This window comes from Calidris pugnax, unplaced genomic scaffold (genome assembly GCF_001431845.1).
Source record: "Calidris pugnax isolate Ruff unplaced genomic scaffold, ASM143184v1 scaffold64, whole genome shotgun sequence".
Taxonomy (NCBI): Eukaryota; Metazoa; Chordata; class Aves; order Charadriiformes; family Scolopacidae; genus Calidris; species Calidris pugnax.
The window spans coordinates 948,972-963,797 of NW_015090784.1; the positions used below are offsets into that span (position 1 = coordinate 948,972).

At 47.5% G+C, this 14,826-nt stretch overlaps 1 protein-coding gene across 1 annotated transcript in view; it reads right to left on the reverse strand.

The window, feature by feature from the left end:
- Positions 1 to 11,209: 11,209 nt before the first annotated feature.
- The window catches only part of HHEX (hematopoietically expressed homeobox), a 4,657-nt gene continuing 1,040 nt past the window's right edge, over positions 11,210 to 14,826 (reverse strand). Inside the window, exons 3-5 of the mRNA XM_014965633.1 lie at positions 14,372 to 14,550; positions 14,114 to 14,164; positions 11,210 to 12,438 (exon numbers count right to left, since the gene is read on the reverse strand). Coding sequence (XP_014821119.1) covers positions 12,205 to 12,438; positions 14,114 to 14,164; positions 14,372 to 14,550 — 464 coding nt within the window. The 3' untranslated portion in view covers positions 11,210 to 12,204. The remainder of the gene's footprint in view (positions 12,439 to 14,113; positions 14,165 to 14,371; positions 14,551 to 14,826) is intronic.

Consider the following 14,826-nt stretch of genomic DNA (forward strand, 5'->3'; position numbering starts at 1 on the left):
TTGACACCTAGTCACAAAAAAAAAAAGTCCAAGAACAAACACACCCACTCTCCCCAACAATCCATGCAGAGGAGAAACTGAAAATAAGGGGGAAAATGGAAGCCCAGCGGTAGTTTTAACTTCAGCTTCAGCTACCTTGACAGCAAGAGTGCAGTATTTAGATAACTTTTGGCCACTTGGTCAATTTAAGCTATTTTTGTACCATCAAAACTGATTTATAGTCTGGACTTATCTACTGTAATACAGCCAAATGAACTTTAAAGATCAACCTGTTATAAAATGGCCAAAATGAAAGGTTTTAAGGAAATGACAACTGACCCCTCTCCATAGCAGCACAGTGCTACAAGAGGCAGCTGTAATGGCATAAATGGACAGTTTATCAGCTTTCTGCCAGGGACTGACAAAATCATGTCAAATGAGGCATTAAAGCCCTAGTTTTGAAAACTGTGATAAATACCAGCTAATCTACTGACATAATATATAGTGAGTCAAATATTTAGTTTTGCATTAAATCTAAATCCAACATTAGAGCATTTCCTCTTGATTAAAAAGGATAAAATGTAGATGTTATTTTATGCTCCAGTTCCCACGTCTAATTAATGCTTAACATTCGGAGCCATTTCTGACATTACAAATGTATGAGCAAACATGCCAAGGAAAGGGGGAAGGCACAAGGGAAACAAGTGCAAGATCTATATGCTTAATTCATATTCCTCCGTTTGCAGTGGCTAATATGTTATTGCAGAGACTATTTGCAGACACTTGCCCTGCCAGTGAGCAGCTAACTTCCCTGATTGCTTGTATAAACAGTCTTCTAGATCTGGAGACAGACGTAAGAGAGCACATAGCTAACCTAATGTTAGTATCATTAGGAATTAAAAGCAGGACATTAATAGATTCACAGCAAATGTTGGCTAGGCAATCTAAGCATTGAATGATATGACTGTTGAAAGCCTTAACATTTGCGAGTGGCCATATGAAAAGGTTTGTCAGAAAGTTTATTATCTTGGGAATAAGATGCACCTAATTAGAGAAAAGATTACTGCTGAGATAAAATAAAACACTTGAGTGTTTTTGTGTCATATATTACTGATCTTAATGGGCATAGGAAAATAGTGCTCTTTAATGTATATATATTTATAGTTTAGTTAATTACTTACTCATATCTGGGACATAGGATGAGATAAATCCTCACGAATTACTGAAATATCTCCATTAGTTATGCATTGTATTCCCAGCATTATGCTTTAGCTGAGTCTTGGAAGGCAGAACTTTGAGAAATAGGTTTTCTCAAAAGTATTTCTCAAATACTGTGACTTCAGACTCTTGTAGTTTCAAAATACACTACACCATAACAGCTGCTTTTCTGGAGTGCATGCTTTAGGAAGTTTAAATGCAATCCAGTGCTGTGTAAGACAGCATGAGCTTAATTCAAATGAAAAAAAAAGGAGTGAAAGACAAAATAAGTAATCACCTTCATTTTAGGAAATGTGTTGATTTATTGATTAGTAAAAAGGTCTCTACTGGTTGACACTCCTAGCTAAGCCTGCTACCTACATCAATATTAAGTGCAACCTCGGGATTTGGTATAGCTCATGCTACCAGCAATATAGTTCTTCATACTCTGAAAATAAAGTGAAAAATCACTGAAAAGAAACACAGAAGAAAAAAACAAAACAAAACACAAAACTAAGGAGAACTTAAAAAAGATGGACTTCAGAATTAAATACTTATTCCATTCAAGAAAATTGCACTCTTATTGTTCTTCATCATTCTGTTCTGCAAAGGATTCTTGTAAATGTATGGTCACGTATCCACACATGTCCTTCAGGGTGCAGGTTGGGAGATATTTGGCATTTAAGGTGCTGCATGAACTTTAATGCTGGTCAAACACCTCAGAAGCTGTTTCCCAACAGCCTCCTCCAGCGCAGGGGTCTGTCAGGGGAGGAGGTTGCACACCAAGTGGTATGGTATAACTCACCCTTTTGGTGGGTAGTTGCTTCTATTCAGTTTCCTCAGTTTCTTATCTCCAAACCACAACGACCTTAAGCAGAGTGATAGTTCAGAACAGTTCTGCAAAGATGTGGCCCCGGGCGCTTTCCTGAGCTGGCTCTCCCCACCAGGCAGGGGAGCTCCCAGGCTCCCGGTCCCACCAGGATGGCTCTCCTGCCTGCTCACCAAGTGGGAACTCAACCCGCTGTCGATAGTAGCTATCACCAAGGAACAACTTTCAATCGGTGTTTAAAATGGTTTAATTGTTCCTGTAAACAAATCACAGCCGAATTTGCCGTTATTCCACAAATTGTGATGACAAACCAAGTTATACTGGCTCCACCCCTTCCGAAAACGGTTTTGTGCTATTTAAACCTGATAAAGGTTTGGATACCATTTCGGACAGACAGGTCGGTCACAATAACTCTGGCATATCAGACTGGTCTGGCCTGACAGTAGGAGCGAGTCACGGAGCAGCTCTACACAGGTCCTCATCTTCCTGCCCAGTTCCACAGTCAATACAGAGCAGGGCAGGACCCAGACATCCCCTCCCCACACCCTAAGAAGGCAATAGCCAGTCTGAAAAAAAACAAACAGACCCTGAGTAGTTTTGCAATCTGAAAGACCTAAATTGATGTTGTCTTCCTGAAAAGTGATTTTTGTCTTTTTCATGCCACTGTTTGTGTTACAACATAAAATACCCTCTACCACACACCGTAACATTAAGGAAGACTTCCTGTGAATGCCCAAGAATTTGGAGTTGGTCTCATAATTTATACCAATGCCCTGTGCAGAATCCAGTAGCCAATTTACAGAAAATGCAGCACTAGCAGTTTCATTTGCCTTGCATTTTGCACCTCAATTCGGGTACCAAAACACCTGAATAACAGGCCTGCAAACAGGCAGTTTGGGAGCTACTGATGTATGGGAACTTAAAGTTATAACAGATAACTACTGGAATACCTATATTTCCTGAGAAATTTGTAGGCATGTGCTCTAAGGTTGGGAAACTGGCACCTTTCTTCATCAGTGCTATGAACTTTTGTTTCTTCTTCGTATTTTCACAGTTGTCTTTGACTCCAAAGAGACTGTAAGGGGTACAGGGATTGGCACAGAAACAGCCATCAGTGGGAATAACCCCAGAACATGGGAAGCCCTCGTGTTACTGAATTTGCTCAAAATTATTTTTCAGCTACTATCTACCAAGAAAAACAAACAAACAACAAAACAAAACAAACAAACAAAATTTTTACTTTATCTGTCATTCTGGAACTTGATTCATAACCTCTTGTTGCGTCTTAGCACTGAGAGGAAAATATGTCTAACTCCTTTTGAGAGTTCATTAAGTTCTTGTGACTGAAGTCACGTTGCTTGCAAGAATGAAGAAATTCATCCCAGACTCCTTCTTCTGGAAGGAAACCATCTGTCTTTCTATGAACTGTCTAAAAACAAAACAAACAAACAACAGCGCTCGAGGAAGCTCAGCTCTTGCCACATAGGTTTTGAAAAGTGCTTCTGACATTACTGTACAGCCACTGACTGATCACCCACCTTTTCTGGGACAGTCATCCTGCAAAACGACCTGGAAGGATGTGTTCATGCGATGTCTGTAGACACACACAAGGCCACACGTTACTGGCAGTGCTGAGGTCCGCACTGCGTGCCCTATAGCACGTGGCTATAGAATGTGGGAGGTGCTGTGCAAAGCCCTCTCTCAGCATCTCCTGAAGCACCGAGGCCGGGCATGGGACAATCGTCCCTGCGGCACCGGGGTCCCCAGAGCACCCTTACCTTCTGCTGCCACATTGGCCTCTACAGCAGCCTCACAGCTCGGGGCTTCCTCCCTCACAAGAATGCCAAATGCTGTCTTAGTTTACATTTACACTTAAAATAACCTCCGCTCTGTGCCAGGCACTGAACAACTTCTTACGTTATGTTTGAAACAGCTTTAATGTCAAGAAACGGTGATTTTCTTCTTCCATCTTCCACTCTGTTGATAAAGCTTGAATATTTAGACAAAGTCTTGAAATAGTTAGAAGTTTACAGTTCATTTAAGCAAATATAAAACCACATCTCATATCCTTTTTCTTTACATACCTGGTGCATGGTAGTCATTCAAGATTTCTCGCATGGAGGAAGCTAATTCAGAAGCTAAAAATATCACATGTTTACACTTGTAAATCACCATTAGCAAATGATTTTCCTAATGCTTTGGACAATATAGTAGCAAAGTGCAGCTGCTTCAGCCAGAATGGTATTTTAGTGATTTTTAAGAACTTAATGAGATCAGGTAATTGACTAGTGAAGCTAAAAATTTTACCTTCAATTAAACAATCAACAGCTCCGTACATCAACATAATCATCTTCGCCCCTCCACCTCCCTGTTATCAAATCAATATGTGGGCAGCAGTTGTCTAAGAAACCACTTCCTCTCTGCTCTAAGCCAGTGTTCAGGACCCATTTTAAAGCATTTATTCAATCAGTCTGGTGTAATTTGCAAATAATGGAAAGTATGTAGTAATGCAGAATCCGAAAGCAACTAAGGAAAAATGAGGTTTTAATTCATTTGTTGTTTAATGGCATTATTTATCCTACATTTGCTCTGGTGCAACCAAAAAATAACTTAATATTCTACTTTTTAAAATATAATCATGTGTGCTTCAGTTAACAGTGCTAGATGTATTGATTTTATATATATAGGAAATAAGATTGTACAGGTCATGTTAATGAATCATGCGACTGATAGTTCAGGAGACAGACGTGAGGCAGAAGTATCGTACTGGGAAAAAAAATGCACAGGAACATGAAATAATATAGCCCTTCCAAGGGCTATATTAAAACACAGCAATCTCTTTTTGGAGTAGCTGTTAATGAATCGATATAAACTGCCCTCCCCAACCACAACTGTTTTGTCAGGGAACCACTTCCAAGGGCTATATTAAAACACAGCAATCTCTTTTTGGAGTAGCTGTTAATGAATCGATATAAACTGCCCTCCCCAACCACAACTGTGAGTGTAAGGTATTTATTACCTGAAGTGTAGGGAACTTCTGCTCTCTTGCAAAAGGCTCTGAAATCGAGTAGTCATATCCCCCCCATGTTATGTTCAGAGGAGTTCTGGTGTCATGTCACCTCCCGGCATCTGTAGCACAGTTGTCTTCTCTAGCGAAAGCACTCGTTTCTATCTGCAGGTAGTATGTGTTTTGTTACAGCAAAAAATGTCAGTCAATGGTTAAAAAGGGAGAAAAACTGCAGAGAGATGTGGAGATGTTAACAGGTAAGTCAGTGACCTTCCAGTGTCCGTTGTTCATAATGAAGACATAAATATATACTAATATATGCTGATATTCACTGCCTACAAGCCTGCCCTGGGCCCAGAGAGGTTTGGGGCTCCCAAAGGTTTGGGGAGGGGGAGGCAGCTGGTGGAGCAAACCAGGGCCAAGCATCGGCAATATTAATTACGAGAGTAGCGCTGGCAGAAAATGGGTGTCTGTTATTCAGAGACTGCAGCATCAGCATCATCTCCTCGTACCACAGCGAAACCGTGAACAACATCAAGACTGCCTGTGCCCCCCGGCCCTGCCGCCGCTGCTCCCCCAAACGCAGGCAGACACTTTGCTCGGGGTGAGGTGCTCGGGGGGAGGCAGCCGTCGCTGTGCCAAGGAGACAGTATTGTGTGGGGCACGACAGCAGCGATGGAGCCAACGCTCAGAGTCAACCTGCAGGGCCACAGCCAGAGAAGGGGACTCGGCCCCATCCCTCTCCCAGCAGGGTGTGCTGAACACTGTTATCCCAAAATCCTGCTGGGGTGGAAGGTACAGTCCAGCCCCTGCAGACAGGGCAGTCCTTGCACTTTACCCAAAGCAATCATGTGGCGAATTTCTGTCATGTCACAAACCTCAGAATAAACTCCTGCTTTGCCCCAGTCGTGCACCAGGATGCCGTGGGGGCTGCAGGGCCACCGTCCTGTCCCACTCCCTGCCTCACAGCCCCCAAAGCCTCTTCTGCTTTGAGCTCGGCTCCTCCTCAGCTGTTCCCACCCCAAATTACACAGCTCTGTGTTTGTTCTCAGCCAATTCATTCACAGTTCCTGCCCGCATCCAACTGGCACTGACATGCAACAAATTAAACCCCTTCAATTAGCAAAACTTTCTCCAATGTGCCAGCAGAGCTCTGACACCCATTGGCCCAAAGCAACTAAGTTAGTGCAGACCTTTTCTTTAAAGTGTTACCGGCCTTTAAACTTCTTACGCTGACTTGGGCTATTTTCATTCAAGATAGGTTTGGAAAGGCCTCTCCTGGCAGAACCAAAGAGGTCTGGTGACGACTGGGAGGACAAATCCCTGGAGAGTGACCTCGGCCACTGGCCCAGCCTTTTGCAGAACTGTGTCTTTCTATACCTTAGGTCTACGACAGGCCTGAGCTGCTCTCTGGTCGCCCCTGTGTGCTAGACAAGGAGGGGTTTGGCTGCGTAAGAGGGTTCCTCCTTACATAGAGAAGGAAGTGGAAGAACTGATGTGTATAAAGCAAAGTTACTTCTTCCCTTTTTAACCTGTGATCTGTATCCTGATAGCTGCAGTAAGTCATTGAGATACAACTGCATGGTAGCAGGCAGGCCTGGCATTTTAAAAGAGCTGCACCCTCATGCGGGTGCATCCCAGGACAAGTGCTCTCTTTCAGGACATTTAGACTAGGAGAAAAGTTGTGTTTTTAAAGATATTAGCTAATGCAGCTTGACTAACACGTTTTGAAACCTTGCATAGGCCGGACAAGTCAAATGCTAAAAGGTGTTAAAAAGTGTTTGCTAAGTCATTCTAAAAATACAACTTTTATACCTGTCTAGACAATGACAGAATACTTTTTAAAATTACACACCATGCTCACGGGAAGTCCCACTGCGACAGCCAAGGAGAATTATAGCATAGGAAACAATCAATAAGAAGTTTCTCCACAAAGATTTTCAAAGCCATGGCACAGATTGATGTGTGGGGAAACCCTGACAGCCTTGTCTAGACAACAAGAGAATAAGATCCCTTTTTCAGTAGACTAAGCTCAGTCAGGCCCTCTTTTTTCAAAAGCAAAACCTACTAAAAGTCTACTAAGATCATCTTCTGTTCAGTTTTAGCAGGTCATAGTCTGGGCTCCTGGCTGACTGTAACAGTCTGCTAAAATCATGCTAAAGGTATTGAGGTCTATGTGTTTATCAGATAGGATTTTTAGTCCTTAAATAAGCTTGATTGAATTAGGTCTCCTTGAAATGATCCTTTCCCTAAAGCTGATGACACGGTAGCTTTTTTTTTCCATGCCCATTCAATCTTTTAACCCAATTCATTTGCCTAAATTGCACCAACAAACAGAAAGTTCAACATGTCTAACATTAGTATTTCTAGTCACTGGTTTCCTACAGGCCACCAGACAGCAATTGCTTTTGACTTCGACTTCACTTACTGAAATGTACTCAGACAAAACCCTCGATCTAATCTACTCCTCTGAACAGCTGCTTGAAAATAGCCTGTGTGCGTGCACACACACCGGTTGGAGTAATTGTCTTCTACACAGTCAGCAGATAAATTCTTAGTCATTAGTATATTTGCTTACACTGTTTTGCTTCTACCAAACTGACTGGAGAGTGAAGAAGTTAGAGTAACTGTTTCCCAGAAATGTATTAGCATCTTTGACATCTTAAACAATACTTTCAGCAAAGAAAAAAAAATTTAAAAGGGGAAAATTCACTGCCTCAACTGAAGAACAAGCACAAGTCTGGCCCCTATGGTCGTTTAATGTCAGGCCCTTTTTCATATGGGGGAAAAAAAAAAAAAAAAGATACTATTAATTCTATTTATTATTAAGGCTTAATCACATGGGTGGGTATCAGTCTGGTAGGAAAAAAATCTACATCTCAAATAACCTCATTATGTCTTTATGAAATGGGTGGGTATCTGACACTCAGAGGAAAATTCGCAAATCACCAACTCAATAGAAATAAAATTGAAATTGAAACCAAATAATAATCTGCTGATATAACGCCAGCTGACCAAAATAAGTCAGTCTGGACTTGCTTTAGATCCCCTGGTTTTAGTAATCATTTGTCAATGGAGCTGTTAAATGGAGCCAGTTAAGTTATCACGATGAGGCTTTTTCACGACTGTGTCAAGTTTTTTTGGCTGTAGCTGCATCACCTGAAATATTTTAGAAATACAAAATTATTTCCTATCTTGACTAAATAGGAAGAAAACAAATCTCCAATGCTTGTGAGGCCCGATGCCAGCAAAGTCCGTGATTTAAAATAAGACAGACACTCCGCAGTCGGCAAAGGCTCTTTGGTGAGCCGTTGTCATCACCTACAGACCTGAACAAAATCTTTCTGTCCTTGCTAAGCTCAAAGCATCATTAAACATTAATGGGAAGTTGATCTCAGTCAGATCAGCATGTTCTGACCTGCTGTTGATGCTTATTTCAGGTTTTCAGCGCTGTCTATCTTCAAACTTTCTCACGCGCTAAAATAATGTCTTTTAAATGTATCCTTTTATATATATACACACACGGTGAAAGACAATAATACCCATGCGCAGATATTTTTTGTCTGTCTGGTTTTTTGTCCTCTGAGAAGACATCGAATAGCATATTTCTTCTTATATCGTTGGGCCCTGTGTCCCTGCCTGCTGCCCGCTGAACCCAGCAGTAAAACCTCCCGTTTCTCCGCCGTGACCAGAGGGAGGTCCTTTTCAGCGAAAGCAAACAATTAGGAGCCCTAAGTTATTATTTCCTATTATTGTGCAATAAAAGAAGCTCTAACCATTTCAACGTGAAGGATAAAAGTGTACAGGATTCCAAACATCGTGCAACCGCTTTCCTCCGCCCCCCCGCCCCCGCACCCCGCGGAGGCTGCGGGGCTCCCAGCCTGACCCACGCGTGTCCCGGCGGCCGGAGCCGCGCTGCGGGAGGAGTCAAAGTACAGAGGGCCGATACCCTATTAGGCTAGAAACAGTTCTACATATCAAAGGCCGACGAACCTAATGACTAAAAATATAAGTACCTGACCCGGAGGATTAATCACACACTGTCAAGCTGAAATTGGTGCAATTCTTCCAATCATTAACGTTTTGCTTACAAAAATGTGCTTTTCTGTTTGTTTTTCTGCTAAATGATAACCATTTTCAAGTTGAATCGGCTGATAAAAAAGTCGAAAACAAGACGGGAGTTGTGCTGGAAAGGTCATACGTGCTAGTTCGGCATGAAATAGCCAACGGGCAAACAAAGGGGAAAGCGGGGTGGCGGGGGGGGGGCTCGAAGATTTTGCCGAACGGTGTAAAGCGCTTTGGCTGTTTCCCTCCTGCCGAGGAGCTCGGGGAGCGCCGGGCACCCCCGGGGGGGTCTCCCCCGCTGTGGAAGGGGGCTTCGGGCGTTAAGGGCAGCAGCTGGGGGGGTGTGAATGTTTCCCTAATTGCAGCCGGCAGCTCAGCCCGCCGCTCGCCGCCCCCGCCGCGGTGTTTTACCTACCGTGAGCCCCCGGCCCGGGTGGGTGGGAGAGCGAGGGCAATTCCGCAGCCGCGCCTGGGTGACAGCGCTTTTGTCACCTGTCCCGACACCCGGGAAATCCACATCCCCGGCCCGCCGGCTCCAGGCGACGCATCCGCGCTGCCCACCTGCAGGGAGCCGCCAAATCCCCCGCCGCAGCTGGGAAAGCGCCTGGGTTTAACAGCCCGGCTCTCCGGGACCACGTTACACCGGCGGGGACGCAGCCCCGGGTGGTGGCCGGGGCAGAGCCCCCTCCCGTGCCGTCCATCGGGCCCCGCAAGTCGTTAAGGGCGGCTGGATCCCGGCTTGTCCCAGCCGGGGGATGCCGGCATCGCCCCGCGTGGAAACGGGGTTTCCCGGGGTTCTCCCAAGGCCCCGCACCCCCGGGTCGCCGCCTGTCGCCCACCCGTCGTGGCGGCTCTTGCCCACGCGTGTTCCCGTCCCCGCGCCAAAGCGCAGCCGTAAGACCAAGCCGCCCTGAAGAGGTAACGCCAGTTTCGTGCTCCCTGATTCCAGTCGGGACAGACAGACAGACAAAAGAAGGAAAAATGGCAGGGAAAGGGCCGGGGCGCCCCTGCCCCAGCGCCCCCGCCCCGCTCCCGGCTCGGCCCGGGGCACCCAGGGCGGGCTGTGCCGTCCCCGTCGGGGCCCGGGCTGAGGCCCGCGACAGAAACACGGAGAGGGGGAAACGCGAAGGACGGAAAAGAGGAGCCTCCCCGCACCCCTTCTGCTCCCGATTTCCTCGCCATGGGCGCACCGGGGCTCGAGGGGGCGGCCGGCGGCTTCGCCCCGTCCCCAGCCCGCACGGGCAGGTGGCACGGAACCTCCCCGTTTGCTTTACGTTTTCGAGCGCCGTTCAGGAGCGCAGTTTTAAAAGAAGAAACCAAAGCTAAAGCCCCTCGGTTATTCAGAAAACTCAGCCGCTGTTTCTCGAAGCATTAACCCGCTCAGCCGCGACGCCCCCGCTGCCCCAAGGGCCGTCCCCCCTCGCCAGTCACAATTGCTCCCTAAAATCCTTTCCTGGCACTAAAAGCTTCCCCGGCAGCCGGCCGGGGGCAGGCCCCTGTCCCCTGGGTGTTCGCTGCGGCGCCCCGGGGGGGGGAGGCTGAAGACGCCGGGCTGATCCGGGCAGGTGCCCACCCCCGGGATGCCCGGTCCCGGGGACGTTTCCCCGCACCCCCGGGTTCCGTGATCCTTCCCCGCGCCGGCATCATTTCGGAGAAAAGCCGATGAATAACCAGTATTGACTCAGGCGGGTCAGCGGCTGCCCCGGCTGGGGTCGATGCCCGGCCCCGAGCAGGCACCGCCGGCCCCGCTCCTCCTCCAGCCCGGGCCCCCCCGGGCCCCCCCAGGGTCGGGGCGACTCGGGGGTGAACCCCGCCGCTTCCAGCCGGGGCTCGCAGACCAGGCTGTCCCCCTCCCGCTGCAGAGACCTTCCCGAGCGGGCGGGGGGCGTGCGGGCACGGGTACAGGCAGAGCCGAAAACCGGGATGAAGGTCTGGAAAACAGCAAAAATAAACAAATTTTTAAAATGACCCACGCGAGACGGCCGCAAGGCGAGGGCGCGGGCGGGCTGCAGGGCGGGCGGTGACCGGCACGGCTCCGGAGGGAAAAGCCCGGTTACGACACGCCGGGGCACTGCTGGCGGGGGGAGAGGGCTGGGATTTCTCCTGCCAGAAACTGGATGGGCAGCGTGACGGGTGGTGCAGAGTTTAGTTTTATTTCACAGACAAGTCCATCAAAAATTAAATACCAGGTTTTGCCTTTTTTTTAAAAACATTGAACAAATATGTACAAAATATGAACAATGTGAGGTATAAAACTGCAAGTCTTTTAAAGAAAACTAGTATGTACAGAAGCAGATGTGTATACAATAGGCACTATCTTCCCACAGCTGTGTGCCTGATTATTCTCCACAGCTGATGCCACTTTCTCTCCTGCAGCAGAGCCCTATCACTCCCTGCCTTTTCTTCTCAGATACACTAGAGATTTTCAAGGAGAAAAATATGTGGGGTTTTTTCCTGCAAATGTAATCATCCAGACTGAGGGGCAAAGTCCTCAAAAATCTGAGAATGCACGTTTAATCTCATGCAAGAGCAAAAATGAATCTGTCCAAAGACTCTACCTGATGAACGAAGGGATGTCTTGGTGGAGAGCACCATGGCAGGTAACGGGGTGTGAGCAGAAGGCACTTGTCGGGATGGTCAAATCCCTCCCTATTTCACAGAACATGTTTCTCTGCTTGCAAAGGGCGTTTAAATTAATCTATTTAAACTACATTTGTGTACACATACAAAGGGCTTAGTGCTCCAATCCGTACTCACTTCCACACTATCTAGAGAGGAGTTTTGCCTGATCATCAACAGCAGCTGATTCAGACCCCCCATGAGTAAGGACAGGGTGCAGTATTGTATTCCAGTTAGAATATCGATTAATGTACAAATATATCTTACAAATAATTAAATACAAACCATGTTCCTTTAACCAAATTAGAGATCTGCCAAAAATGGACTGTTTGCGGAAAATACATCTTTCTTTCTCTGCTTATTATAAAATGAGTCCATTTGGTGTTGGTTTGTGTTTTTTTTTTCTTTCAGTGGAACGATGAAGTTTTCTCCCATAGCATGATATTCTTCCAAACCAGCCCCTGGTAAAGTGCAAGCCAAGTTAGGGTCCACTCTCCACACGGGGCCATTAGTGGGTAGGATTGTAATAGCCTTTATCGCCTTCAATGTCCACTTCTTGGTCAGAGTCGTCGGAGACGTCTGACTCCACGTCCTCCTGCGAGGCTGGCGAGGGGGTGTACTGCGAGCCGTCCAGGGACACCTCCTTACCCTTCTGCTCGGGGGTCGGGCAGCTCTCCGGCCTTTGGTCACTGTGATTGTCAGCACCTTCCACTTCTTCTTTTTTGGTGGCCTGAGGGTTCTCCTGCAGTGAAAGAAGGCTGCTTTACACAGAAATATGGGCCACAGAGCCAGGAGGGCTGGGAATCCTGGCTGTGCTGGCTGGGAAAACCACCTTGGGTTTCTGTCAGGAGAAGGCAAGTGTCCCGCTGCCTCCCTGGGCCTCCCACCTACAAACCTGCCGGGGTGGGCCGGGGCCAAGTGAGGGCTGAGCCACACTCAGGGGCTCGGCTCATCCCGCTTGGGGCAGCCACAGGGGCTGCTGCTGTGAATAAGGCTCCTTGGCGATGGTTATCGCAGCCACTTCAAAAGAGTCAGGAGCTGCCGGAGCCCAGGAACCTCTGAACTTTTGTCTTAGCAAAGCAAATGTTTATTATGAGCCTACAAACACGGACACACGGCTTCCTCCTGCCCTGATCTTTCTTTAATTACACCCAGTGGCAAAAAGCGGGAGGCCGAATCCATCAGTGGCCCAAAACAAACGGGAAAAAATTACTGACTTCACTAAAACTCAATATTAAAACACCCACCATTAACAACAAACCAAACCAAACCGAACCATAACCCCATTTCCAAAGACAGGAATAGCCCTGCATCAGCAGCCGTCTGGAGAGCCCGGTCCCCTAAGGGGACATGAAATGATACTCTTAAGAGAAAGCAGGCAGAGACGCGTACCCATGATATAACCATGCAGGCTCAGAGAAATGGATGTGACTGAATGAAAAGGAGGAAATGACTTAAAATGGCCGAGATCCCAAGCGAGGTCTCCGGACACCGCGGCGTGGGTCGGGCCCCAACGAGGAGGAAGCACCACTGAGGACCCAGCCCAGCTCTTGCTGGAGTGAAGGGGTTTTATTCAAAAACTGACTGAAGCATGGGTTAAACCCGGGGGAAGGTCACAGAACAAACGTGTCTGCAGCATGGCACTGCAGTTAGTTTCCTTTTCTAATTATTTTTATATTGAAGGCTGATTTACCAGTAAAACTCTACTGTCCCTGTCATGCTTACTGAAGCCAGACTCGGGCCATAATGCAGAGATTTTTCACAAATCTTTGAACCAAAGAGCCTCGATCTGGCTGGGCCGGGCAGCGTCGGGCCCTCCAAGCCGGAAAAAAAAATAAAAATAAATAAAGATTTATCTGCTTGAGCACAATTTCTAAGGGAAGGGAAACCGCTTTAACCACTCAGCCTTATACACTGTAACTATTTGTAAACGAAAAGTAAAAGCTACTCAATTCTCCATGCAGCTCCTCAAAACAACCGAAGCGTTGGTACTTGCCTCTCTCCCAGGCTGGCAGGATAAATCCACCCGCGTTTATTAAGGGAGAGCGATTTAAAAGACCAGTAAATATTCTTCTCCAAAACAACTGCCTAAGTAATTTACTGACAATTACTTATCTTCTCCACGTTAATTGGCTAAACAACATATGGGTTTACAAAACAATTAGCGTGGAGTTTTAATAGGTGGTGTGTGAAAGCCGGGCATAATTGATATAGGAACTACATTAGGAGCTTTTAACGTTAGTGCTGCCTGAACGAGCCCTCATGGATTCCAGCATGACTATTTGTCTTTTTAATCAAGGTGAAGAGGTTAAACAGCCTTTCAGATGACTTCTGCATACAACCTGGAATAGGCGAGTACGGAATAAGATAAGACAATTAAAATACTTATTTCTATAGAAACGGAAACATCCCCGTACCTGCTTTAGACGCCTCCATTTGGCTCTGCGATTCTGGAACCACGTTTTGACCTGAGCAACGAGAAGGGGAGAAGGCACGGGGTAGTCTCGGAGCCGACAAGTGCCAGGAGCCGTACCCGAACCGCAAACGGAAAGCGAGACCCAGCTCCCCCCCCGCGCCGAGCCGGCCGGGGCCCCGGGCGCGGTGCCGCGGGGCTGCCCGGGGACGGGGTGCGCTGGCCCGGGGTGCGGTGACCCGGGGTGCGGGCACGGCCTCACCTGCCTCTCGCTGAGCTGCAGCATCTTGGCCAGGCGCTTCCTCTCCGGCGGCGAGAGGTATTTCTGCGTCTCGAACTTCTTCTCCAGCTCGATGGTCTGGTCATTGGAGAAGCGGACCTGCCCCCCTTTCCTCTTGTGCAGCGGCCGCTGGATGAAGGGGCTCCACAGCAGCGGCTTCCCTTCAAAGAGAGGCACAGCGCCGAGGGTCACCGGCCGCCCGCGGACACGCGTGCCCGGGGAGCCCCGGGCCCTGCCCGACCCCGGGCCTGCGGGTCCAGCGCCCGCTAATTTCCTCCGCCTGATCTGATTTCCCCCGGTTCCCGCTCTGATCTTTCACCTCCTCTGATTTTTCACCTCCGCCGAACACACAGACCAGCTACAGCCACTCTACGGGCTTTGGCAACATTTCCGTCAATGTGTTTCCTGTTGGTCTATCTCGCAAAGAAAAGAAAAAA